The 26,987-nt window shown below is 38.5% G+C and overlaps 1 protein-coding gene across 1 annotated transcript; it reads left to right on the top strand.

Moving 5' to 3' along the window:
• Positions 1,396-26,901, top strand: LOC109223578. Its single transcript, XM_019387951.1, has 28 exons — positions 1,396-1,681; positions 1,837-1,925; positions 4,518-4,641; positions 7,256-7,912; positions 8,064-8,432; positions 8,526-8,630; positions 8,743-8,922; positions 10,577-10,718; positions 10,823-11,004; positions 11,186-11,271; positions 11,351-11,399; positions 11,636-11,702; positions 11,871-12,349; positions 12,435-12,534; positions 17,163-17,296; positions 17,736-17,803; positions 17,903-18,119; positions 18,252-18,467; positions 18,640-18,795; positions 18,908-18,961; positions 19,068-19,264; positions 19,357-19,426; positions 21,477-21,799; positions 22,406-22,580; positions 22,659-24,053; positions 24,199-25,011; positions 25,508-25,579; positions 26,579-26,901. Exons 1-28 carry the CDS (start codon positions 1,607-1,609, stop codon positions 26,597-26,599), a joined length of 6,615 nt encoding a protein of 2,204 aa, XP_019243496.1. The 5' UTR covers positions 1,396-1,606; the 3' UTR covers positions 26,600-26,901.

The following is a 26,987-nucleotide window of genomic DNA, read 5'->3' as shown; positions in this document are numbered from 1 at the left end:
CTTCATTTTTTTAGTCCAACCAAGCCAACCATACTAGGGATCTAAGAAATTGGTGGAAAATCCAGAAAAGCAAAAATTCCACTCTTAGAACATTTTTGAAAGAGGAGAACCGTAGTAATTATAACAGGTATATGAGATCGAAGGGGAAATTTGCCCTTTCTTTATTAGTATTTACTGAATATGTTTTAAAATTAAAATGATTTCATAGTCAAATAGGTGATTGTTAGTTGGTGCCTGTTGAGAAGGACATGTGTATAGTGCTTATTGGGAACATATAGGTCTATTAATGCTATCAGACGCTTAAAGGCAGTTTCAATACATATTTCTCCCCAAAAGAACGACATTTAAAATTTTATCTCATCCTCTCTTACTGTTTTCTAGAATCATAAACTATTTTCTTGTGAGACATTCGAGTTTATTACTGAGACTAAATTTTTGTTGGCTTTGTAAAATTTTAAATTGGGATTTTGCACTATCAAAGCCAGTTTATTATTAGTCCCGAAGGGACGGCCCAGTGGGTTTGGAGGGAGTTTTCCACACGGGAGACGCGGGTTCGATCCCCCCTCAATGCCTTCTGGGTCTGAGCCTGTCGCACGGGGCTTGCCTTGTGCGGTTTACATCCCCTGTGTGGTTTGCAGGCTATTACACAGTGGGGGGTTTACCCAGTGCGCACAGAGTGCTCACCCGAAGGGCAGAGGCTGTGGCAGAGGCTGTAGCGGCTGCGGGTTTTCCTGGGGTTCCAAAAAAAGGAAGCCAGTTTATTACTTTCATGTAATTTTCTAAAGAGCACCTAACTTTCGATGCGAATTTGACCATAGATATTCAAGTCCTCCTAGAATAAAACTTCATTTGAAAGTTATATCAAATGTATTTTCTTCTATAGAAAATATTATAAGTCATTATTAATTTGAAATATTTTAAAGAGTTTGAAAAAGAAAAGATTATAGCTAAAAAATATTTAATTCATTAAATAGTAATATCTTGGGGACGGAGGAAGTATATTTACTTATTTATCAAACTATGTAAAACTAAGAAATATTTTTTTTTGGTTTTCCATCCGGTTTTCGGTACCCGTATTGGAACCCGACTATATTCGGATTCGCGCCGCGTAGGGCCCATTCGGAGGGAAGATTTTTCCATACCCAGGGCTTGAACCCGAGACCTCTGGTTAAAGGAGAAGCAGTCCCAATCACTGCACCACATCATTCGCCCGTAACTAAAATGTTACTTTCACTACTTCTCCTACAAAATATAAAAAGGAAAAGAGGGTGAAAAATAATGGGAAAACTTTTTCTTTTCTTTTTTTTTGGGTCAAAAATGGGAAAACTTTGTAGCACCGTCAAACAGAGGTAATGACATATATGTATGCCATAGCCAATTAAAGACCCCAAAAGAGATTCAACGACGAAATTGCCCTTAATACATCATAGAACAGTTATTAGTAGCGGGATAATAGAGTCTTCTCATTCTGGGTTTAATCAGACGCCTTCTCCTTGCATCTTCTTCTTCCTCCTCCTCAATGTCTTAAAACCCTAGCAAACAAAACACGATTCAGATTTAAACATTCGGGTTAACTTCTCCTGGCGGGAGTACGCGGATACAAGGAATGGGTCGACCGGAACCCTGTGTACTCTTTGCCCAAACTTTCGTCCACCCACAACTCGATGAGTATGTTGACGAGGTAACTACTATCCTCTTTGCCAGTTACTAACGGCATGTTATATCGAGAATTGTTGTTTTTTATTATTCCAATCGTCTACCTTCTTGCTGTGGATGCTTTTTATTGTTTATTTTATTTTTTTGATGTCATTGCTCTATTATCCGTGTGTTTGCCAGGTGCTATTCGCAGAGCCGGTCGTAGTCACTGCTTGCGAGTTTCTTGAACAGAATGCGGCTTCTGCTTGCTCTTCACTGAAGCTTGTGGGGTACGATTTGCTTTTTGTATTTGCTTATTATTTACCGCAGTTTGAAGTAACATTGCACAAAGCTATATTTAAGTTGTAGTCCTAGTGTGTATTCAAAAATTTCTAGGTCATAGTTGCTATTGCGATTTTATTGCATTAATGTTGGTTTACATGTTCAAACAACGCATTAAAGTTTTTGATACACCATATATTATGCTTACAACGGAATGAGGTATTTTTGGGACCATCAGCCAAGCAGGTTATCATTGTTGACAGTGAGACGTAGAAAAGCAAGACAAAAAGGATTTGTCTGAGATGTGACATTGTTTAGAAAATCTGAGGAGCATATTTGTCAAAGAGTTGTTAAGATATAAATATTTGCCTGGGTTAATAAAATAAACAGAAGGCTGAAGTTTTATGCCTTGGTTCTTCTCAACTTTGAAGCCGAATAGGGCGGAAATGGTGTAGTTACAGGTTCAAGGACTTACAAAAGGAAAGTGAAAATCTCAGACTGGGCTCTGTGAAGTGTTAACAGCAGTTGAGACTTGAGAGTAGTTTCCAAAGACTGGAGAATCTCAAAATTGACATATGAGTTTTCAGTCCATGGCGGGAATTTCTCTTGTTCAGTTTTGACACTTGTGAGTCTTGGCCAAGTGTGCTTACAAGTACATGTACAGTGATGGTAATCCCCAGCGAACATCTCTGGTAAACTTCCAATTGTGACAGAGAGTTAGAGAAATAGAAGAAGGTGGGAACTTTGGGAGGGAAGAACAATTGGGCGTACAAATTCTGCTGCTTATTAATCACAATGGTACAGAGAAAATAGATGATAGTTAGTAGTAATATCGAGTTCAGGTCTTCTCTTATTACGAGTCTTAAAGTGGATATTTATGGTTAGTTTTTAAATCTATATGTTTGGGCTATTGTTGGTGGAAGTCACTTCCCCCGGTATCTTTTCCAGTGGTATTGGAACTTCTAACTGATCACCAGCCTTACTGATTAAAAAGAATTTGATAAGCAGCCTGACTTGCATGTCACTCTGCATGTCTGACTGTGGCTATGGATTTAAGAAGAGCCTATTGGATGAGAACTTAATAGATCATGGCCTTCAATCTCAGTGCATGGTCTTCACTTTAATGTAAGGGATGTGATACTTTTCATTCTAAAGAAATTGGTTGAATCTACCATGCAAGATAGAGGAGGTTGTAATTATATTTTTGATGGATATTGAGTGGAAATACCGTTTACCCTATCAAGTCTTTTACTGGTTCTGAAATTTTTTGTGCCGTGTTCTAGCAATTTGGAGAGTGAAGGACTTTGTCATGTATCGTTCTTGGCTATGACTGTGAGACTAACTTTACTTGAGTTTTGCACCCAAGGGTGTGGCCTAATGGTCAATGAAGTGAGTGAGAACCATGAGGTCTCAGATTGGAATCCCAGCGGAGGCCAAAAACACTAGGTGATTTCTTTCCATCCATCCAAGCCTTGGTGGATAGAGTTATCTGGTACCTGTTGTTGGTGGGAGGTAGCAGGTATCCGTGGAATTAGTCGAGGGGCGCGCAAGCTGGCCCGAACACAACGGTTATGAAAAAAAGCTTTACTTGAGTTCATCTCGACGAAAAAGTGAAGTGGAAGCTTTTTACTATGTGTTATAGAAAACTAAAACTAGCAAAAAATCTTTCTGCTGAGTCCATTTGAACATGTTTTACTCTCTTTGATGCATGTGTGAGTGCCAGGAAAATGTTTTCATCTCAATTCTTAGTTTTTATTAGGGTAATTTTTCAAAAAAAGAAGTTTTTAATATGGAACTTAAGGAAAGACCTTTACATGATTGGCTGGTTCGAGCGTAAAACATTTTTTTCCTATGGATCTGAGAAGCCAATGTCAAATATCGTTGATCTGCGTTTTTGTTATAGGAACAATCACCTATATATAATAACAAAAAGAAGACCTATGTGTCGAAGACTGATAAGCTTATGATCTTCTCTTTCATATAAAAGAAACCGTTGTTAGTAAGGATGTGTGCAGAAAAAAGAACAATGTTTCTGTGCAACAATACAACTAATAACAAAAGCCTCACAATTACTTCGGAGGTCAGTGAACTAGATCTCTTGAAGTAGGCATAGTGCTCTATCCTTATCGCAGAGAAAGTAACCTTCAGTCCCGTTGAGAAATTGTGGGTAATTCTTGTTTAGTGCTTTTCATAACTAAAACAAATGTGTAATATTCTAAGTGGAAGATATGATCACACTTCTCAACCAGATTATATAGGATCTTGCTGTTATTTCTTTAGCAGACGCTTTGTGTTTAGGGTGGAAGACAAAGCAAACCAGAAAGATACCACATCCTCTCTATAAATCTGCTTTTATGCTGTTGGGACAAATTTACCACATTATTGGTTGAAGAAGCTTATAATCTTCTTCTGAATTTGTTATCATCTTGCTTTTCTGGAGCTAAGTGAAATAATGACTGAATGAGTTTCGTATGTGTTGTCATGATTGTTATGGCTTATAAATACCCCTTTAGACCCTTCTATAAAAGTTTATCTAGTTCTCCGTAAATATGAGAATACTTCTTGATGTATGTTTTGATACTACCTTTTGGTTTGCTCAGGGCCACTTCCCCACCCTCATTTGCTTTGGAGGTTTTTGTCCAATGCGAGGGAGAGACAAGGTTTAGGCGTCTATGTCAACCTTTCCTGTATTCTCACTCTTCGTCAAATGTGCTTGAAGTTGAGGTATCAAGTAAAATTTGCATAATTCTTGTCTTATTCATATGGTGGTCTTGGAAAATGGGGTTAGTTTTCAGGATATTGTTCGAAGAACTAATCCACATTGCTTGCAACCCTTGTGCCATTGTGCGTGTATAGGAGAAAGTAGTTTTCTATTTCGTTTCTTTTCTTCAGGAGTAATTATTGTTTGTATGACAACTCCATTTGGAAATTCTCTTTTGTGTTTGAATAAATCCATTAGGACATTCGTATTTTGTGGCCATTAATAATATCCTGCTGTACATTTTCTTGTATTTTTTTTACTTTTACAACTGAAGCTTCCCTTTATAACTGGCTGTTTCAATTCTAGCCACAGCGAATTTGGAGGAATTTAATCTGTATTCCACTGTTATAATTTGATTGTCGTGGTTTCTGTTGTAGGCTGTCTTGTAATACTAGCTGTTTTCCTGAATGGGATGTGTTGTTGATTAGTTCCCAAATGGAACGTTTTACCTTTTATTGCATATATCCAAAATCTTTTACGTCTATAGAATTGAGAAAGAATTATATTAACCCATGAGCTCTCTGATAATGTTCCGAGTGCACACACTTCCTTTTTCCTCCTCCTCCTCCTCCTCCTCCACGGGATTTGGGCTGTAAGGTTAGATCTCTTTCACTGGAAAACCCCTGGCAATTGATCAACAGTAGTTGAGACCCTGCAGAAAGAAGTGGAGAATAACATGTGGTATGTCATTACTCATTGATCATAAAGCTGCTTTTGCAGTCTCTCCTGAGTACTTATCTAAATTGGAAATGTCAATAGGTGGTAGTGTTCTTTTATGAAGGTCTAATAGTTTTCCCAAGTTGGCTAGGTAAGACTGGTCCGGATCAGTACCAACTGAAAGACAAATGAATACTAATTTGTCGCCCCCAAAAAACAGAATATGGCTTGCTTTTTCAACTTCAAAATTCAATTTTGGAGTTAGTGATCTCATCGCTGTAAAAGCAACATTTTTTCCTCAATGACTTGGTGAATGAGCCATCAGGATCACTTTTGCTAAAATATCTCCTAAACGAGCTCTTTTGAAGCTTTTCTTTATGCACAAAAATAACAAACAAAGCCAGTTATCTTCTTGTGGCTCAGTATCTGTTAAGTTTTGTGAACGTCTCTTGTGTTTTGGTATCTCTCACTTTATAGATGTGTTTTCTACAATTTTTTTTATATTTTAAAGTAACAAGAGCCAATCTTTTCAGAAGTTCCAAAACATGTATATTTCATGATATTATAAGTTTGATCAGCTTGAATTGGATCGTTACAGACATTTTTCTGATATTTAGATTTCATTGATGAAGCACTAAGGGTGCTAACCATATAAGACAGGATATATAAAATGATAACTGTAGAAGAAATGAGCTAAAAGTCGTTGGATCTTAATGCATCCAAAAGCTTCATATTTCATGGTGGGAAATAGATATTTATCCTTGCTTCACCCTGTCGACCAGTATAAATATTGAACAGAGTTGGATCTGAGCTTGTTCAAAGACATATTCTTCCCCTGAAACATCCTTCTAATTCTTTCCAGCCAAATAAGCCCAGACAAACATGTGTATAATATCCTCCAAAATTGTCTGTTTCTTCAAACAAGGCAGCTGCTTAAGCAGATTGCAGTTCTAGGCATCACCAAGGCATACTACCGAGGGACAAAATAAGACATAAGACGCCATTTTTTTTATGGGTAAATAATATATTATATAAATATTTGCACTAAGCCAGTGCAACAGGCATAATTACAGGTTGTGCAAATCAGCAATTGCGTCTAAAATAATATCTACATCTGGTGCAAAAGCCAGTTTGCACCAAAAAGCGATCAACAAAATGTAATTAAGCTTAAGGTCAGCGTACACACTACCCTCCTAGACCCCCACTTGTGGGACTATACTGGGTATGTTGTTGTTGTTGTTGTTGATAATTAAGAGGCAGGCTTAAATGTTCACTAGCAGTAGGGAAATGTGATAACTGTCTTCTCTTCTGGCTTACAGAAATTCTGGGTGTGTTTGGACTAGAAAACAGTTTGTTTTTGTTATGTTCTTCTGTTTTGTTTTGTCTTTCACCAGTGATTGGATTTGGGATTATTCTGAGAGAATGTGTGTTCTGATTGTTCTGTTTTGTTTTCTAAAACAAAACAAAACATGTTTGGATTTGAAAAACCAAAATACCTGTGCAAGAAAGCAAAACTGTTCTGTTTCGAGAACAGCATTTTATATCGTTTCTTTCCCTTTTCTTGTTGTTATTACCTGTGAGGTGGTTCCCATGCTGCTCCTGATGGGAAAAAGATATACATTTTGAGGGCCTCTTTCTATTTGCAACATACTCATGGTTCCCTATGAGTGTTAATGCTATCATATGCAACTACTATTTCCTGTATATGGTGCATTCTAGACTTCAATTGGACAGATCTAATCTGAACTTATTTTCCATTGTTACTTCTCTCTTTTCTTTCCTCCTTGAATTCCTATATATGTCTTTATTGCCACACATTTTGCCCTCCTCTTCTTACCTCTTTTAAAAGGTTTAAGCTGGAAAGAAAAATGAGAATCTTCTGTATTTCGCTATTTGTTAAAGTGAATATGACTTGTGCAGGCAATTGTAACCAATCATTTGGTTGTACGAGGCAGCTATCGAAGCCTTAGCCTGGTTGTGTATGGAAACACCACCGAAGATCTTGGCCAATTCAACATAGATGTTGATTTAGATGGCTCTTTGGCCAATACTATTAGTGTTGTTGAAGGAGACCTTGAAGACCTCCCACCTGCATTGCGTCCAAATAGTCTGTCCACTGAGCAAACATTGTCTTCTTTGAAATCATTATCTTTAAAAAATATTCCTCAGGATATTCCTCTCGAGCTCAGGCAGTTTTTACAACTTATTCTTAAAATGTTGGAATCACCAAAATTTGGACTTGTGAAAAATAAGGTTCTTACGTCCTTGTTATCAGTGGCCTCAATCTATGCAACTCCTTGCTTTCCTTCTATGATTACAATGCAAGAGCAACTTGGGCTGGATAAGTTGGTTTATAATCAAGAACTTGCAATTGCTGAAGCCAAAAAGGAGCTCCTGGAGATGCATGATAGCTTTATTTTTCAATCTGGGGACCAGTCTGCTGAATTTGTAGCAGAGGCTATGTTGTTGGAATCTGAGAATGAGACTGCTGCTCCAATGCAACTGCTGGACACCTTAAGCCACTACTTCAAATTTGGCAGTAGTACTGGAGATGCTGTTCATCGTGAGCTTTCAAAGGTGATTGGATATCTAGCTTGTGTGTGTACTTATGACATCATATCCTCATTATAATATAGCTAGATGTTTTCTGTCTCTTCTTTTTCTAAATGTGTCTAGTTTTCATGTGTAAATTTTGTAATATGATTCTGATTTTGATTTCTTCTTTCAGAGAGAGAACATGGTTCTCTGTTTGACTCTGGCTCTTTTAGTGTCTTCCGCAAGAGAAAGCTGCTATCATTTTGTTAACTGTGGTGGCATGGAGCAGCTTGGTTATTGTTTTGTTAGTAGCTTGCAGAACTCTAGTGCTCTCAAATTGCTGCACCTTGGAGTTATTGAACAGGCAACTCGTCATTCAGTTGGCTGCGAAGGTTTCCTTGGATGGTGGCCTCGTGAGGATGAAAATATACCTTCTGGTACTAGTGAGCGATACAATCAATTGTTGAAGTTATTATTGCACAATCCGCGGCATGATGTAGCCTCTCTTGCTGCTTATATACTTCATCGTTTGCGGTTTTATGAAGTTTCTTCCAGATATGAGGTACATCATTTTGTTAATGTCCTCCTTTATGTCTTGTTATAAACTCGATAAACATATTCATACAAACTCTCTTTTTCTTTCACTTCTTAATAGTGCTCCATATTGTCTGTCCTGGGAGGTCTTTCTGGCTCTGGTCAGGCTACAAGTGCCACCATGGATATACTTGCCAATGCTAAACTTCAACTCAAGAACTTCTTGGTCAGTTAAAATTTTCGTTACATTTTGTACATCTTGGGTTTCCTGTCGTTACCTGTTTATTGTGGTATTATAGTTGGTTTATCATCCATTTTTGTGACAAGTATTGGTGCAGAAATTAATAAATTCCTCTGGCCCAATTGAAGATCCTTCTCTGGTGGCTTGTGCAAGTAAATCTTTGGTTCTTGGTGATGCTGGACAATTATCATATAATTCAACCAGTCACTTGATAACTCAGTCAAGTTGTTGCTTTTCTAATAATGACATGGATCAGCATTTGCTTTCCCTTCTGAAGGTATATTTTAACCAACTCTTAGTGGTCAAGATGTGTTACCTATGCCTCTGTCTCCCCGTATTTTGGTTGAACTTTTTTAGTAACTCAGCGAAGAATTTGGGACCGTAAAGGAAGATTTTTACTTCTAAACAACTTGAATGCCTAGACAAAAACAGAAAAAAGTTGAGCCTCAGAGTTGACTTTCTTAGATCCATTGCTTGATTTTGCTGCATGCTCTGATCTTAGGTCCTCATCTGGCCAATTGCCTAGTTAAGAAATTTGTTAAAACAGATGTACTCCAGGACAGCAAAGGATGGTTCCCTTATGAACTCTTTCAGAAAATAGAACAATTTTTGGCTGCATTATATCTTTTGCCTTCCCTGGTCCTGAATGATTGCGGTTATAAATAGACATAGGCATTAATCCATGGTTGCTGTGACCTATTACTATTTTGCCTATTTGTCTTAATCCTTCATCCTAAAAAAAGTTTTGTTAGCAATGTGAATGATTATGTTAGTTTAATTTTTTGTTCTCACTTATCACAAAATAGAGTTTTGGGTGATAGTTCTCATACAAGTTTGTTCAAACTTCAAACTGGTTGGTAATATAAGCATTTTCAGTTCACTTACGTTATTGGGAATAATGAAACTTCTCTTTATCTGACCATCATGGTATCAATTCATTTTTTGACAACCCTGGAATTGATTCAATTACCTCATTTTCTTTAGAAGGTTCATAATTCGTCATTCTTAGGGCAATGTCATTTGCTATTTTTTTGGATGGGGTAAGGAATTGAAATGTCATTTTTTAATAACCAATATCAGTAGGCATTAGGCAAACATTTCTGCACTTAAAGTGCTACTATGCTTTTTCTCAAAAAATGAATTTTACATGTATAAAGATCAGAGTTCACACAACTTGCACAGAGCATGATTAGTCGATTTACACTCATTCTTTGGTCTGGGTAGTTAAACTGTTTCAATTGTTGACGAAACCATTATGGATCTAGAAAGAAATTCTAGACCATGACTCATTTGAATAGGGATTAGGCTCAAAAAGGAAGGGTGTAGGACCCCATTTAAATTATTGTTTGTGATCAGTTATATTAATACCATATAATTAGTTAAGGCTGAACTCTCTTTTTTTGTCCATCTGGTGGTTATTTTGATGTTGTTGTGACTACATTTACTGGTCTTTCAAGTATATTTAAGCATGCTTTTGCAGCCTGATTAATCATTGATCATCACAAATATTTACAAAGCGAGAAAATTATGGGGTTAGGATTTAAAATGATCAACCTTTGTGCCTATTATGGGGTTAAGATTGAAGTCCAGAAATATAATATGTACAAATCTAGTTCCTTTTTTCCAAAAAAATAAAAAATAAAAAAGAAGACAAAAACCAAACAAATGAAATTCAGACCTATAAAAAATTAGAGGTTTTTAATCTCCTAACCGAGTTCCATATTGAAGTCATTCTTAGAGTTATCGTGAACGCTATCCCTCTGAGGTTACCGCTAGGATCACTCTGTTGGGTTTTGTTTCCCTTTGCTCTTACCTATCTTTGGTTTTCCTGAAAATCTTGTTCATTGCCCTTCTTGTTAATAAAATTTTTGTATTGATAACTAACTTTGTCAAATCTTTGCTCTTTTTTCCCTTCTTCTTCTTGTGAGCAGGAAAGGGGTTTCCTCCCTTTGTCTGTTGCTCTGTTATCATCTTCTGCTTTATGGTCTGACACAGCCTGTACGGTGGACTTGTTTGTGGATATTGTATCATACTTTCAGGCCATTGTTCTTTCTCTTCTTTCTACTCGCTCAGGTTTGATTTATTTTAGTTGATAGGTTCGGTTTTTCTAAATCAGTTCCGTGGCAGTGTTTCCTCAAAAACCTCAAAATCTTTTGTTATATTTATTCTGTTTTCAGGGTTGATTTTCCTTGGTCGCGACCTTGAAGTTGCCACTACAATAATTCATGCCTTGAAGGGTGTTGATAACTGGAAGAAGGAAGACTCCATTTCCCTTCGACATGCATCTGTCCTAATCTCCAAGGGTTTCTTTTGTCACCCACGTGAAGTTGCACTGATCATTGAGATGCATTTGAAGGCAGTGAGTTCTGGTTATTGTTGAAATCAACATGTTCCTTGTTTCTCTGTTCCTCTAAACCCTTCTGCATTATAGAGACAAGAAAGAAAGCAATGAAACAAATCTTCTCCTCATTCCTCAAAATTCTCTGTGTTTATATTTTCTCTCCAGTAATCAACTGTATTTCCTCTTGTACATGTCGCAGATTAATGCCATTGACCGCTTAACGACATCAAGTCCAAACTCTGAAGATTTGTTGTGGGTAGTATGGCAGCTTTGTGGTCTTGCCAGGTAGGAACTTTTTATTATTTTATGCTGAAGGTTTACAATCTCTCAGCCTTTTGACTAATGCTTTTGAGATGTTCTTCAGATCTGATTGTGGGCGCCAGGCTTTGTTGGCTCTGGTTCATTTCCCAGAGGTAATAGGCTCTTGTTCTGCATCAATCTAATAAAAAGTGGAAATGTTTCAAAAGCTTCATGCGTGAGTTTTACTGGCTAACGCAGTTATTATCATTAACCTTAATATCTATAGCTTATCATTTAGTGCTTCATTTTGAAACTCTAAAAACAAGTTTTTCCTTGCGTCGAGTGATATGCATTTGCCCATCTCTGGTATTATATTTCCATGACCTGGAATTTCTCTTGTCTTGTGTAGGCTCTTTCAGCTTTAATTGCGATACTTCACTCAGTCAGGGAATCGGATCCAGTTGCCCCAAATAGTGGTACTTTTGAACTCCATTTAGCAGCAATTTTCACCTCAAGAAAAAATGGAACTGATGCTACTTTACTTTTAAAAAAAAGGGAAAAACTGGAATTGATGCTGCTTTATGCTGATTACATTGAATTTTCAAAGTGTTCACCTCATGTCTATTAACTTCTTGATTTTTTAGGAGCTTCACCCTTGAACCTTGCTATCTTTCACTCTACTGCTGAGATTTTTGAGGTCATTGTTTCGGACTCAACTGCGTCTTCTCTGGGGGCTTGGATTGGACATGCTAAAGAACTTCATAGAGTCTTACATTCCTCCTCCCCAGGATCCAGCAAAAAAGATGCTCCTGCAAGACTTTTGGACTGGATTGATGCTAGTGTGGTGTACCACAGGAGTGGAGCAATTGGTCTTTTACGATATACAGCTATCTTAGCTTCTGGTGGGGATGCTCACATGGCCTCAACAAGTCTTTTGGCATCTGATGGCATGGACGTTGATAATGTCATTGGGGATTCTTCCTGTGCTGATGGTAATATCATAGAGAATATGCTTGGGAAACGCATCACCGAGAAGGATTTTCCTGGTGTTGTTCTTCGTGACTCATCTGTTGTTCAGCTGACGACAGCATTTCGAATTTTGGCGTTTATTTCCGATAATTCGGTATGACTTTATAGCGGTGTCATTCTGATCATATTACATGTCATTAGGAAAAACTCATCCGTAATATTGTTGTTTGTTGGTGAAGGCTGTCACTGCTGCTCTTTATGATGAAGGTGCAGTCATGGTTATCCATGCAGTTTTAATCAACTGCAGGCTCATGCTTGAGAGGTCCTCAAACATATATGGTCAGTTTTTCCAACCATTATGTTTGCTTGAATTATAAGATTCAGCTATACTTCGGCAGCTACATATTGCTTTCCTAACTTCTGACCCCATATCGGATGTAAAAGTTTTCATTATGTACTCTGGACATCACATTCTATCATACACTGAAATTATTCGAAAATACAAAAGAAAAAGAGAATAAAATAAATGTTTGACCATATTTTGTGATATGGAACACTAGTAAAAACCCCAATCAGTAGAGCCTAGGTTTATGATGCACATAATCTGTTTAATGAATTGGTTATGCTTTGGAATGAAGTATCAACTTCTCTTATGAAAGCAGAAGTTTTACATTGTTTAATCAAATTAAGTATTTTGTGCTTTCTTTGTGTTGCTCGGAGTTTTTTCGTATTAATTTGGTTAAAACATTTGATATACGAACTTCTTTTGGATAATAGTGGTGTCCAGGTCAATCAGTGTGCAACTCAATTAATTCATTGGGTACCTGCTATGTCCCATCAGTGTAGGGATCAGATAAATCAGTCTATCAAGACTTAGATTGAAAGAGATCACTGAACCTTTTTTGCCTCTACTAGGATTGGAAGTCTGATCTTCTATGGTCCAATCTAGCTTCATTTTCCGCTAGGCTACACCCTTGGGTGCGGCACAAGGACTTCTATAGTCTCATATAGTGCAACTTCATGATCAGTCTTGATATGGACTCTTGAACTCAAGTATTAGAATTGAGTCTTATTAGGTTTTCCCCGGGGAAGGCTCCCCCAACCCTCGCGAGTCCCATCCAGCCCTGCCTTGAACTAGAACTCGGAAACATGACACATAACTATAAGAGAGTAGCTCCCAAAACAAGCTCCCTAAGGTCGCACCTAAGATCCGAAGGAATCGCTTGAGAACTAACTGCATACCTAAAGTTAGCTTGTGTGCGCATACATTGCCTTAAAGAGTGGGGTTCCATGACCAATCTTAGTAGAGCTCAAAACGATGTGTATATCTTTTTGGATTTAATGCTATATTTTAATGTCAAGAAAGTAGCTGTAAGAGAAATAAAAGTACATGAACCATTTGAACTTTTAAGAGAGCTCTTCTGATTATCTTTTCTTCTTTTCCTTCTCTCAACTGCACCATTGGAAACCAACAAAAAATAGAAATAAAAGGACAAGTATTTGCTGAGGTGATTTGAGCCTCTGCTAGGCTCAATCCTTAGTGGAGGCAAAAACCACTAGGTGACTTCCATCTCCCTAAGCCTTGGTTGACAGAGTTACCCGATACCTGTGCTGGTGAGAGATAGCAGGTACCTGGTGGAATTGTCGCAGAGGCGGATCTAGGATTTAAACTCTATGGGTTCAACATTTAAGGTTCTTTGTATTGTACCTATTATTTTTTTAAAGTTATGGGTTCAGACCCACGAGCGTTTCTCTGTGTCTTACTCAGTTGGTTAGCATTAGTGTTAGTATGATATCCTTGTATTCATAGATTGCTATTACTACCTAGAGTTTAACTGCATTCTTGGATTCGATCTTATTTTATCTTGTTATTCCTACTTATTGCAATTACCTTTTCCGTTTTCAGCCGTTCTCTAGCCGAGAGTCTATCGGAAACAGCCTCTCTGCTCTTCCAGGGTAGGGGTAAGGCTGCGTACATCTTACCCCTCCCCAGACCCACTTGTGGGAAACTACTGGGTTTGTTGTTGTTGTTATTTTATACTAAATGTATACTCCGCATTGAAAGTACTGAGTTCAGATGAACTCGGTACTATAACACTACGTACGCCTCTAAATAGTCAAGGTGCCTAAAAGCTAGCCTGAACACCACCTTCAATAAATAAAACAATTATTTGGAAAGGTTACTTGAAAAAGAGAGAATTCCTAAGATCCTATATAAAATTTACCATCAATCTCCTCACCAACTAGAACTCTTTAGTCATTATCCCCTCTTCCTCTCGACTTTCCTCTTTGTAGTTCCTCGTTGTTAACATCAGACAACAACTTGTCAAATCCTCTTCTTCAGCGGCTTCACCAGCCTGTCATTTGTTTTAAGCCTGGATGCTCTTGCCGCATTTGGTCTTTCCCTTTTTCTGTCTTTGCTATCTAAGGACTAAGGAGCTTTCACAGCAAATCTGTTTGCAGCATCTGCCAGCAGACGAAATAGATGTGTAGTTCTGGATGCTTCTCCTTTTACTGCTTCCTGAACTCCTCCATGAAGACGAAGAAATTGCTGGCAGGCCTCATAGGATTGTTAGGATTATTGGCAATCTTCTTGGCTTTTCTAGTTGCGGTAATTTGCTTTTTCTTGGACGACCGAGGAATCCGTTTGGGTCCAACCATTAGGACCAACCGAAGCCTTTGAAACTCGGGATAACGGGCTTGCCCCTCTAACCTTCTCCACTTAAATAACAGGCTTAGTTGGCATGGCGTAGGGCTTGAACCTTTGACCTAAGTCATAAGTGCCTCAACCTTTGCCCCTTGAATTAAGCCATGGGGCTAGTCGCAATAGCTTTCTTCTTCACGCCGAACTTGTTATCAGCTTTGGCTTTGGATAATTGGATATATCTCCTATCATAATGGATATAGTGTCACACTACTATCACATTGTTTTCAAGCATGAGTAATTAAATTCGGGAAATCGTTTAAGGCTTGCAAGCTAGGCTTACGGTTAAGCCCATATATGGCTAATAATAAGATTGAATTTACTACAATCAACAACCAAAAAAAAAAAAAAAAACATAACAGTTAATATTTGACGACCCAGAACAGTGAGCACTAGCAGAAAAACAGAAAACAGAGCATAGTTTTAGGGCACAAAAACAGAGCAATAAACCAGAAAACAGAGCATAGTTTTAGGGCACAAAATCAGCGCTTAAAAAGTGAAAAAAATTGAAAGAAGAGAAAAATAGGGCAGAAGAACAGACATAAATTAGATGTGTAGAACAGAGCAATAGAAAGTGAAAAAAATAGAAAGAAAAAGAGAAAAAAGGAGTCGAACAGAAGAAGAAGAGAGAAGAAGAAACTTACAGAGATTGGAGAAGAAGCAGTCGTTGGAGCAGCAGTCGTCGCTGGAGTTGGAGCAGCAGAAGAGCGTATGAAATTTTTAAAAAAACCCTAGCAGATGCCTTCACGTCGCTTAAGCACGCTTTTTTGCGCTTTTTCCATCGAGGCGCTTCTCGCTTAAGCGGTTAAGGCGTGCGCTTTTTAAATGTGAGTCGCTTTTGTAGCAGAAAAGCGATAGCCCAGCGCCTCGCGTCGCTTCAGCGCTTAAAGCGAGAAGCGAGCGCTTTTAATAACATTGGAGAGAGTCTACCCGAAAGGACAACCCTCTACGTCCAACCTTGAGATTTTGGTTTGAGTCACCAATGGGAAAGTGAGAAAAGCCATCATTGCCTTGTGGAGTTGGGGAGGGAGATAGGATTTACTATATCCAAAAAACAAAGAAGGAATGTAAATCAATCTTTATTTTCGTAGGTGGGATATCGGTTTGAGTGGTTGTGAGATGGAAACTATGGGAGAGAAATATTGACAGGGGGGAAGAGAAGGTTTGCAGTGGTTTTAGTTTTTGGTAATCCTTCTCTTCATTTCTTTTTCGGTTGTTTTTCCTTTCTTGAAGTGGTCAGGAGTATGATGGCCAAATAATTGAAGACTGGCCGATGACCCATCAAGTATCCAAAAGGGAAAATAATGTTGGAAGTGTCTATTGGTGAAGATGCCCTCTTCTCCTACCTTTACCTTCCTCCCTCAAATGCTTGGTAGTTGACCTTACCATGGAACTGGGGAGAGGATTGGTACTCCCTTATGCCAAAAGAAAAAGATAGTGGAGCGTGTGGATGCACCAGTCTTTCCTGGATATGGTCCATGCTTTGTTGAGAGGGGATGGTGTCCACTAGAGAACTTAGATCTTTCTTGATTGTCAAAACAGTGTGGACCATTTTTCGGTTTGTGTCTATCATCCTTGCTCCAAGTGTCATATTTATCGTGTTTTCCATCTCCTTGACGCCATTCAATGAATCTACTTAGTTCATAAGAAAAGGTCATATTAATCTTCTCTTTATCATTCCAATTTTATCTGATGTCTTGAAGGGACAGTAGAAAATATGGATCTTAAATCTTTTTTGTTTTGTTTTGAAAAGGTAAAAATCTTAAATCTATTTTTGGAGTCGCTCCTCATTATACAGTGACACGTGAACAGGACCAAGCTTCACATGGTCTTAACACAGTGCTTCTGTAGAAAATATGAGATAGCAGTTCACCTAATTCTCTTCCACTGTGAGCAAGAGTCCCAGAAAAACAAAGGAGGAAAACTCATCCAGCTTATTTGTCAGTTCTGTTGTTCAAATCATATTAATATGCAAATTATATGCTTTCTTATTTGATGGTAGTAAATGGGCATGCTTTGGAGCTTCTGTTTCTGACAGATGTCTGTCAGTTTGACCCTAATGCTCTATGGATTTTGTTCTTGGAGAGCCATGTAGGAAGATCAAACTTAGGAAATCCTTTCTCATGAATATTTTGCTTTTATTTAATTGCGACATCTATCATCAATTCCCTTCTCTATTTTACTTTCTGTTTTTTCCTGAGTTCAGAAAGTATATGTTGTCATACGTTACAATATTTTCGTGTTTCTATTTTTCCTTGAGCAGATTACCTAGTTGATGAGGGTACAGAATGCAATTCGACTTCGGATTTACTACTGGAACGTAATCGTGAACAGACCCTCCTTGATTTGCTAATTCCCTGTCTGGTGCTGTTGATTAATCTTTTGCAGAAGCTAAAGGTTTGTAGTGACTATTTTAGGGGAGAACGTACTTGCTGTTATATTTTCAAGTTGCTTCCTCCAGTGCTGGTCTTCAAATGCTTGCGCATTCTCTTCGGTTCCTCATCGAAACTTGGTCGACCTTCTGAGGGCATTGCTGTATTTATGTCTTCAAACAAGGACATCTCCATCCTTCATAAACTATTAGTGAGGGCTTATATTAGGACAATTAGAGATTAGCTCCTGCCAATTCTAATGCAGAAGTGTTACAGGATGTTTGGGATAATTGCTGTCTATAGTACTGTTAGATATAATTCTATGAGCAGCATCCCTTTTTCTGCACATTTGTGGTTTGGTGGTTACCTTTTTATAAGCTAGACGATCATTTATCTTTTCCCAAGTTCTGCATAGAACAACATATTTCTGACAGAGGCAAGTTGTTTTCTTACTCAATTTGTAGGAGGCTAAGGAGCAGCATAGGAATACTAAACTAGTAAATGCTCTTCTACAGTTGCACAGAGAAGTGAGGTAAGGAAACGTCTTACACTTTCATCTAAGTTCCAGCAATTCTTTTCACCTAGTTTCTCCTGCTTACTTTATTTTACTATTTTTATTCCTTTATTGCAGTCCAAAGTTGGCCGCCTGTGCAGCAGATGTATCCTATCCTTACCCCAGTTTTGCACTTGGGTTTCAAGCTGCTTGCCATCTTCTTGTTTCTGCATTAGCATGTTGGCCAGTTTATGGTTGGACCCCTGGCCTTTTTCATTTCCTCCTAGATAGTCTTCATGCAACTTCAGTATTGGCCTTAGGTCCCAAGGAAATCTGTAGTCTGCTTTGCTTACTGGTATGTGACGCTTGATAACTCGGATTCTTGAGCAGCAAGCTTGATATTCATTTTTTCTTTTCTTGATATGTCATATTTGAAGCTGACTTCAAACTGATTATCTCTTCTCTGGATCATATATGTACATTCAAGAACGACTTATTCGCAGAGGAAGGTGTCTGGCTCTGGGAAAATGGAACACCCACATTGAGTGTCCTTAGAACCTTGGCTGTGAGGACGTTATTAGGGCCTAAGAAGGAGAAGGAGATTAATTGGTTCTTGCAGGCTGGATTCCGGGATAAGCTGCTTGCCCAGTTGAACCCGCACTTGAGCAAAATTGCTCAGATTATTCTACATTGCTCTGCCAGTGTATGTAATTATTTGTCAGTTCCTAGTTTTCGTTCTATTATTACGTCTGGCTTTAGTGGTTCAATGGGCAGTTCGGAGAAAATTTCCATTTATCCTATTTTTTTTTGGAGAATGAATATTTTCATTTATCCTTGATCTGCAATTTGTCTAATATTAAGGTGCAATTTATCAGACATTGGTGGTCATCCAAGACATGCTTCGAGTGTTCATTATTCGTATTGCATCTATAAGCGCTGATAATGATTCAGTACTTCTACGGCCAATGATATTGTGGATTCGTGATCGTCTTTCTGAAAAATTGCCATTGTCTGATTTGGATTCTTACAAGGTCATATTACTTTCCCTCTTTACATGCGTCTTGGCAACAATATTGTTTCTGATTTTTTCCAGGTTGTGAACTTCAACTTGTTTTCTTATGATTACAAACCGTTTTCTTTCAGGTTCAGCAATTGCTCTCCTTTCTGTCTCTACTGCTAGAGCACCCACATGGAAAGGTGCCTGCATTCACAATAAATTGAATCTGCTTTAATAGTTTTACATATGTATCTGTTACTAAGCAGCTGAATGTTATATGCTTACCACATTTCTTGTGTTCATCAGCGATTATTCTTGAAGGAGGGTGGCCTTCAGATGCTAATGAAGGTTCTTGAAAAGTGTTCAGCTGCTGCTAGCTTTGATGCGAAACAGTCAGCTCAGAAAGGGTTTTCACTTCTTAGTTGGTGTGTCCCTGTATTCAAGTCTATTCGACTAATTAGCGAGTGCAAGGCTTCTCCGCAAACCCCAGGAATAGTTGAGAGGTTAGCGAGGGTTGCATGTACAGCAATCTGGTTTCTTGTTTTGCTCTTTCTGTTGATGCTTATGTTTCTAGTGTGCTTGTTGTAATTCCCAGACACATCCTTGAAGATATGACTGCTGAAGAACGTTGCTTGCTTTTGTCATTGCTCCTTAGATTTTGCAAGGTATTTCCTTTTTGTTGTCTGTTTTGTTTATGGCTTAGATGTGGTACTCATGGGCAACTATGCATCTATATGAAACCGTGGTTTATGCACTATTTGTTATTTGCTTTCTGGAGTTCAGTTCAAGATTTTGGTCAAGCTTCTGAAGTTTGTGGCACGATTCAAATTTCTTTGGGTTTTGATTTGTAGGTTATGTCGCACTGTATCTAATAGTGAGGGAACACTGTCATTTTCTTCCTTTTCTCTTGTTTGATTGGGCTGGATGGGGACCATCAGTTTTAGTTTTCTTGCAATTTATTTTGCTTTGTAATTAGTGCATTATAGTATTTCTCCTTCCTCGGTCCTTTGGGAAAATTAAAGCATTTCGACCCCTGAACTAGTACTAATAGTTGCTGTTTTTTTTCTAGTTGAAATCTGGATTCTGTTGTTATGATTCCATTTAGGTTGATATATTGATACAGGGGTCTTTTTGGTTGACGGACTTTCTTTTTTTCATTCTCACACTATTATATTTTTGAATTTTCTGTTTTTATTTTTAAAATTTGCAAAGCTTTATGGTAATGGTTGCAGATTTCTCTATTTCTGATTCCTAAAGGAGGGGGTTAAGGATTGGGGGAAAACAAAGAAGGTAAATAAGATTCAGATTTAAGCCTTTAGATGTAAGCTCCAAGTTAGAGCAAAAGGTATTATAAGACGGAGTACAAAGAATAATGGAAGGGGTGTAGTGTTCTCGAATAGAAACTGATAGGAAACTGTTAGTATAGTTTGTAAGCACCCCCAAGATATTTAATACCATATCTCCAACAAGCATCTCTTTCCCTTCATTTTTTCTATCGTAAATATGCCTCACATATATATAAAAAAAAACAAGAGAGAGAGATTAGGGGGAAATATTTTGGATGAGGTGGGAGACCCATGATCACTGCACACTCCAGGATAGAGAAGGGAGAGGTGAAGGTTTCTTAAATTTTGGTGGTAGAAGAACCAGCAGGTGCCATGGATATTTGCTGTGTTCGAGGAGAAGAAATAAAATTTTGAGGTTTGACCAAAATTCTTTGGTTGATTATGAATATTTTGAAGCCAGCCCAAATTTGATGGGTAAACCTCTTTAACAGTATCCATCTCTTTCTATACCAAGTGAATTAAAAAATAAACCTCCATTTAATAGGTATCCAATTGTATTATCCAAGTCGGAAATATTTGCGTATTTTCCAAATAAAAAAGGGAAGTGAGGAGACACGTACACGCGTCCTGAATTAAAAAGGGAAATTTAGACTTCATTTCTGGTGTTTGGTTATGTTAATACATGGGAAATGTGTAACAGATAAAGAAAACAGAATAGGCTTTTTAAAGGCGCAATCCGTTGTCAGCTCAGGTCTCTCTACTCCCGCTCTATATAACTTGTTTCCACAGTCCTAGCAAGTAGACGATATCTTACTCTTTTACGGCAAGTAACCCCCCCCCCCCCCTGGTCGCACGTGCCACCTGCACTTCTATCAAATGATATCAACCGTTGTGCATAACCAAAATTTTGGCCTTGCGATTGGTTTCCAATAATCACAACTTATTCTGTAGGAAACCTTTTTTTTTTTGGTTTCCCACCCGGTGTCCGGTACCCGCATTGGAGCCCGACTATATCCGGATTTGCGCCGCGTAGGGCCCTATTCGGGAGGGAAGTGCTCCCTACCAAGGATTTTTCCATACCCTGGGCTCGAGTTCGAGACCTCTGGTTAAGGGAAGAGCAGTCCCATCCACTGCACCACATCCTTTCGTGGTCTGTAGGAAACCTTGTTATGTCATTTGGAACTCAGCCCATGTAAAATATAACTGGTTTGTTATGGGTGTCCCCAATCTGTGTTAGTATTTGGAACTCAGCCCATGTAAAATATAACTAGTATCCTTGTCCCCAACTAGTTTTTTAAGATGATGTGACTCGACAAGTACTTTTCTTGCTTTCTTTTTTGAATGTTAGTTAACAAGTATATTTCTTGCTTTCTTTTGCTCATTCGTGATTCTTCTGACATTACTTCTTTCTCCTGGATAAACGTATCAGGTCCTTCCTGCTGGAAAGGAATTGCTTTCCTGCCTGCTAGCTTTGAGATTATTGTGGTCATCGGCCAAGGGAAAAGATGCTCTGCTTTCACTTTGTCTGCATGTTCAGTCCTCTAACATTGAGGATCAGGAATTTGAGAAACAAAATGGAAATGATCTAAACCGTGATTTCAATCTTGACTGGAAGGAGCATCCTCCATTGCTATGTTGCTGGGAAACTCTGTTAAGGACAACTGCTTCAAAGGATATTCCACCAGCTTATACCGTTCAGAGCATTGGGACATTATCCTCGGGCGCCTTGTCCTTCTGCATCGACGGGGAAAGGTCCGTTTGTTCATGTACTATTTTTACATTTTGTATGCTGGGGACTGCGGGTGCTTGGTTAAGTGTGAAGAATCCACCTGTTTATCTGGTGCATGGCGACAGTTCAAATCCTTTTAGATGCATGTTTATCATTGTTAACCTTAAATCACATGGAAGGAAGTTGTCTCGAAGGACCTGCAATATCTTAAAGTCCATATGGGTGATAATTGAAAAAGATCTTTATATGGGCGATAGGAATTAGTTGGGGTTAAGCTTTAGTCGTGTTAGCATATTTAATTTAGGTCCAATATTAGCTATGGGTCTTTTGTCTTGTTAGAAATTTATACGCCATTGAGAACTCCTAGTGCTAAAGAATGTTTTTTCTTTTTGTTATAGATTTTTCTTAATTTTATTTTATATAACATAGAACTGAGATGAGCTTAAATATAGCAACTGGGCAATGAGGATCCATATAGCTGACCCTAACTTGATTTGTTATCCTATGCGGACAAATGTTGTTAGTCAAAATCGGCAACATGACCTGTTAATTGCATGAGATGTCACTGTTGACCAACTTTTCCTGTAATTTGGTTTGCATTTTGTTCTTAAATATTGTTAATTCTTTAGTGTGAACCTGGAGAGGGTTGCTGCAATCAAGTACCTCTTTGGATTTGAAAATGGCAATGTCGGCATGGACGGGCTTGTTGAGGGGACCATTGAATCTATAGAGGAGCTTGTTAATTTGTTGAAGGCAAGTGACAGTTCCTTCTTGCCTGGATTGGACAAGACTTCTTTGGACCAGGTATACTTTTCCTTTCCTCTTGATGGTTTGTTCTAATTGTTACCTCCAAATGTATGTAACTGGATTTTTATTGGACAGATCAAGGAGTCAGCAAGATCATTAATGCTTCTGCTGCACAAACCTACCGGCACAGTTGATGCAGATGATATAACGAGCAGTATTATTTTCCCTTCACCAGCTGGTACTCCATGTTCCTCAAAGATACACACCATTGTAGATGGTGGTACTGAAAGGATCGAGGATTATGACTTAAATGAATTTGGAGTCAAGTTTTTGTGGGAGTGCCCTGAAAATTTGCGTGATAGGTTGACGCAGACAGGTCTTACTGGTAAAAGGAAGATCTCCTCAATGGAAGGGCCAAATAGTAGGCGCTCCAGGGGAGATGGTACCTCTGCTGAGAATGCCATACAGGGTGCATTCCCACGGGGATCTATACCTACCATTGCCCCTTCAGGTCCTACTCGTAGGGACACTTTCCGCCAGCGCAAGCCAAACACGAGCAGGCCTCCTTCTATGCATGTGGATGACTATGTTGCAAGGGAAAGAAGTGCGGATGGATCTAATAATCCTAATGTAATAGCAGTCCCGCGAATAGGATCTACTAGTGGGAGACCACCGTCTATTCATGTGGATGAATTCATGGCTCGGCAAAGGGAACGCCAAAATCCTCCAGGGATGGTGGTTTCTGATTCGGCTGCTGCACAAGAGAAAGCAGCACTACCTGAAAACAAAACAGAGGCAGAGAAGTCAAGTAAATCTCGTCATTTGAAGCCTGATCCTGATGATGATCTCCAGGGAATAGATATCGTATTTGATGCAGAAGATTCAGAACCTGATGATAAACTGCCTTTTCCCCAGCCAGATGATAATCTACATCAACCTTCATCTGTAGTTGTTGAACAAAACTCTCCCCGGTCAATTGTTGAAGAGACAGAAAGCGAAGTGAATGAAACTAGTCAGTTTTCTCAGCTGGGTACACCGGTGGCTTCGAATGCTGATGAAAATACCCAAAGTGAATTTTCTTCAAGGATGTCAGTTTCTCGTCCTGAGCTGCCGTTGGCTCGAGAACCTAGTGTTTCTTCGGATAGAAAATTCAGTGATCAGTACGAGGACATGAAGAATTTCCCACTTAAAACCTCCGCTGGGTTCCCTTCTTCTGCAGCAGCAGTTAGTTCTGGTGTAGGTGCTTCTGCGTTTACAAAGGCTTCTCCATCATCTATACATGCAGCTTTTGATTCTCGAATGCCACCTAACTTCTACTCTAGAGCCACTGTACAGAAAAGTGGAGTTACTCCACAAACCGTTGGTTCTCAAGGATATTTTGACCAGAAATTGCAGCCACCATTACCACCAACTCCGCCTCCTGTGACCATGTCACCCATGTTGTCTCAAAGTGCAGATCGTATAAGCCAATCTTCTCCATTTGTTAGCTCTATGATAGATGTCCAGCCACATTTACCACCAGGCTTCCATGTGAGGAAAAGATGCAATATTTTGTGTTTCTTATTTTTATTATTAATTATTATTGTTATTGCTGCTACTACTACTAGTCTACTACTGCTACTTCTATTATTATTATTATTAGTTGACTAAAATATGATGTTTTTCTCTATAACAGGTTCAAGCTGAGTACTTATCAACTGGGGCTTCAGCCTCTATGATATCCAGTCCTTTGCGAGATTCAAAGTTTGGACGGACATCCCTTTCTTCACCTGGAGGATCTGTTAGGCCTCTTCCACCACTTCCTCCGACGCCTCCGCCATATGCAATTAGCCTTTCTAATTTATCCTCATTAAAAAATCCAACTTCCCAGTCTCAATTTTATAATCAAAGTGTTGGAACTAATGAGCTTCAGCAGACCTCTCTTGCACATTCAAGTGATGTTCGACCAGGTAACCTTTCAGCATCTGGTCCTATCCTGACATCTTATCCTCCACCTCCATTAGCACCACCCTTGCTATTCAATAGGCCTGGATCAGTGCCTGTCAGTCTGTATGGAAGTAGCTCGGTTCCATATCACGCTGAAAAGCTCCCTAGTATCTCACAGCATCTTCCTGCCATTCACTCTATACCATCTATCACCCAGCTGCAGCCTCTCCAGCCCCCTCAACTTCCTCGTCCTCCACAACAGCATCTTAGGCCACTTGTTCCAGCTTCACCCCAGTCAGAGCAAAGTGGTCCTTTGCTACAAAGCCCCCTGCACATGCAAATGCAAATGCAGCCACCACAGGTGTTGCATCAAGCCCAAGTTTCTCCAGCTCATGTATACTACCAGACCCAACAACAGGAGAATGTCTCGCATTCATTACAACAGCAACAAATAGAACATTCTCAGGCTCAAGTTCCACAGCTGCATGGTGATAGTGTCACCCAGCAACAAGATTCTGGGATGTCATTACAAGAGTTTTTTAAATCTCCAGAAGCTATTCAGGTACTTACTGTACACTGGCTTGCGTGTCACATTGCATTTGTGGCAACCAACTCAACTCTTTATAATTGATATTATTAGGAGACTGCAAATTATGGGAAGTTAGAAATAATTATAAAGTTCATTTAACTAACTGGATCAACTGTAATGTCTTTATTTCATAAGAAAAATGTCTGTTAAAGCCCATATTTGTACTTACATTTTTGTAATGAAAAAAATTAAGGAAATAATAGATTTTGGATGATGATAATATGATTGATATACGTTCATATATTTCGTATATTATGAATATAATGCACAATCACCATTAGAATATCTCGCTATAATTAGACTCCAAAGGGATTTTCTTAAAAGAATATTAGTTATTTAGTATTAGAAATATTAGTTTTGCTGGACGGGTTCATTTAAATTTTAGTAATTGTGTCTTAAGTGTAGAGTATTAGTTGTACTTGTATCAGATGGTTATCTAGTTGATTTTGATAATTATCCATCATTGCAGTCTCTCTTGAGTGACCGTTACAAACTCTGCCAGCTATTAGAACAACATCCAAAGTTGATGCAGATGCTTCAGGTGTGACTGCTATCTGCTTATTGTGCTGTTAAATGCATTTATCTGTTGATTCTCTTGTTCTGCTGCTGTGCACTTCACATTTGAGAGGTGTTATTTCTTCTGCAACTTGTCAGATTGATAATTGATCACCCATCTTTCTGTCTGTCTGTGTTGTTTTTTTTTTTTGGGTGGGGGTGGGGGTGGGGTGATAACTGTTAATTGATTTGCTGATATGACAAATTAATATTGCTATACTGAACCAAGTTTTTTCCCCCCTTGCGTTTACCTTTTCCGTTTTCATTTTGTGACAATTATTTGAGTTGATAGCTTCATCCAGTGTCTCTTGTGGATACGGAATTTAACAAATCGAAATCAAGATTTTTTTTAAAGTTCAATATTTGTTGGAATTGATACTTCAGATCCAGATAGATCGTACCTTGTAAATTATAAATTCTTTCTTTTGTATTCTTTAATGGCCACCAATTGAATTTCTTTATTAAGTATTGAGAACTAGCCAATTTATCTTTTGTCTCGTAATATCTTTCCCTTTGCTTTTCCATACCTGTAGTACTAGTACTTCCTGTTCTTAGATTTCTATTACTACTTGTTTCTTTGGCTTCGGTTATCTTATTTTTCTGGCTGTGGTTACTGCTTTTCTTTTTAAATCTGCTATGATCATACTTTCCTTGAGCCGAGGGTCTATTTGAAACAGTCTCTCTACCTTCACAAGGTAGAGGTAAGGTCTGCGTACATACTAACCTCCTCAGACCCTACTTGTGGGATTACACTAGGTATATTGTTATGTTGTATTGTAATATCTTTCCCTCATTTATTCTCTTCCTGTCTATGGGTGAGCAGTAAAATTTTTATTTTCTTGAAATATTGGATATCTTGATCAATATTGTATTTATCTTTTGAGTGGTGGTGGTTAGGTGGGGGAGTGCTTTGTTGTGTTTCTAGATGCATAAGCTTCGTGGTATTTACAATGTGTGAGTTTCTAATAATGCTCCTGGTTGGCAGGAGAGGTTGGGCCAACTCTAAAGTGGGATCAGTAGTATCGTGCTACGCTCTGGCTTCTTTCTTTGCTGCCCTGTAGAATATTGAACTCAACATGGCCATTATTGTTTGCGAGCTGCTAAATGCAACTGAAGAAGTTTTGTAGAAACTGCAGTCGCCCTCTTGTACAGTAAATGTTGTATTAATGGCTCAATCAATGTTTATAAACCTGTATGGCATTGTACATTATTTAGTAGGTTTAGCTTTTAGAACTTCTAATCGCTGGAATGTGTACAAGTAAATTTTATTGCGGCTAGCATTGCTCCAGTTCTCTGAGTTTGCATTCATCACTTGTCTCTTTTCTTCATCTTCTCTCTTGTGGTTTAATTTCCTTCTACTGAAACCAAAGGTTGGTGATAGTTGGGCTTCATGT

Source organism: Nicotiana attenuata, chromosome 3 (genome assembly GCF_001879085.1).
Source record: "Nicotiana attenuata strain UT chromosome 3, NIATTr2, whole genome shotgun sequence".
Classification (NCBI taxonomy): domain Eukaryota; kingdom Viridiplantae; phylum Streptophyta; class Magnoliopsida; order Solanales; family Solanaceae; genus Nicotiana; species Nicotiana attenuata.
This window is presented reverse-complemented; position numbering and strand designations above follow the sequence as displayed.

Coding starts and splice junctions, on each gene's coding strand:
- LOC109223578 (XM_019387951.1), top strand. CDS start 1,607: ATGGGTCGACCGGAACCCTGTGTACTCTTTGCCCAAACTTTCGTCCAC. Junction 11,005..11,185: donor TTGAGATGCATTTGAAGGCA/GTGAGTTCTGGT, acceptor TACATGTCGCAG/ATTAATGCCATTGACCGCTT. Junction 11,400..11,635: donor CTCTGGTTCATTTCCCAGAG/GTAATAGGCTCT, acceptor TGTCTTGTGTAG/GCTCTTTCAGCTTTAATTGC.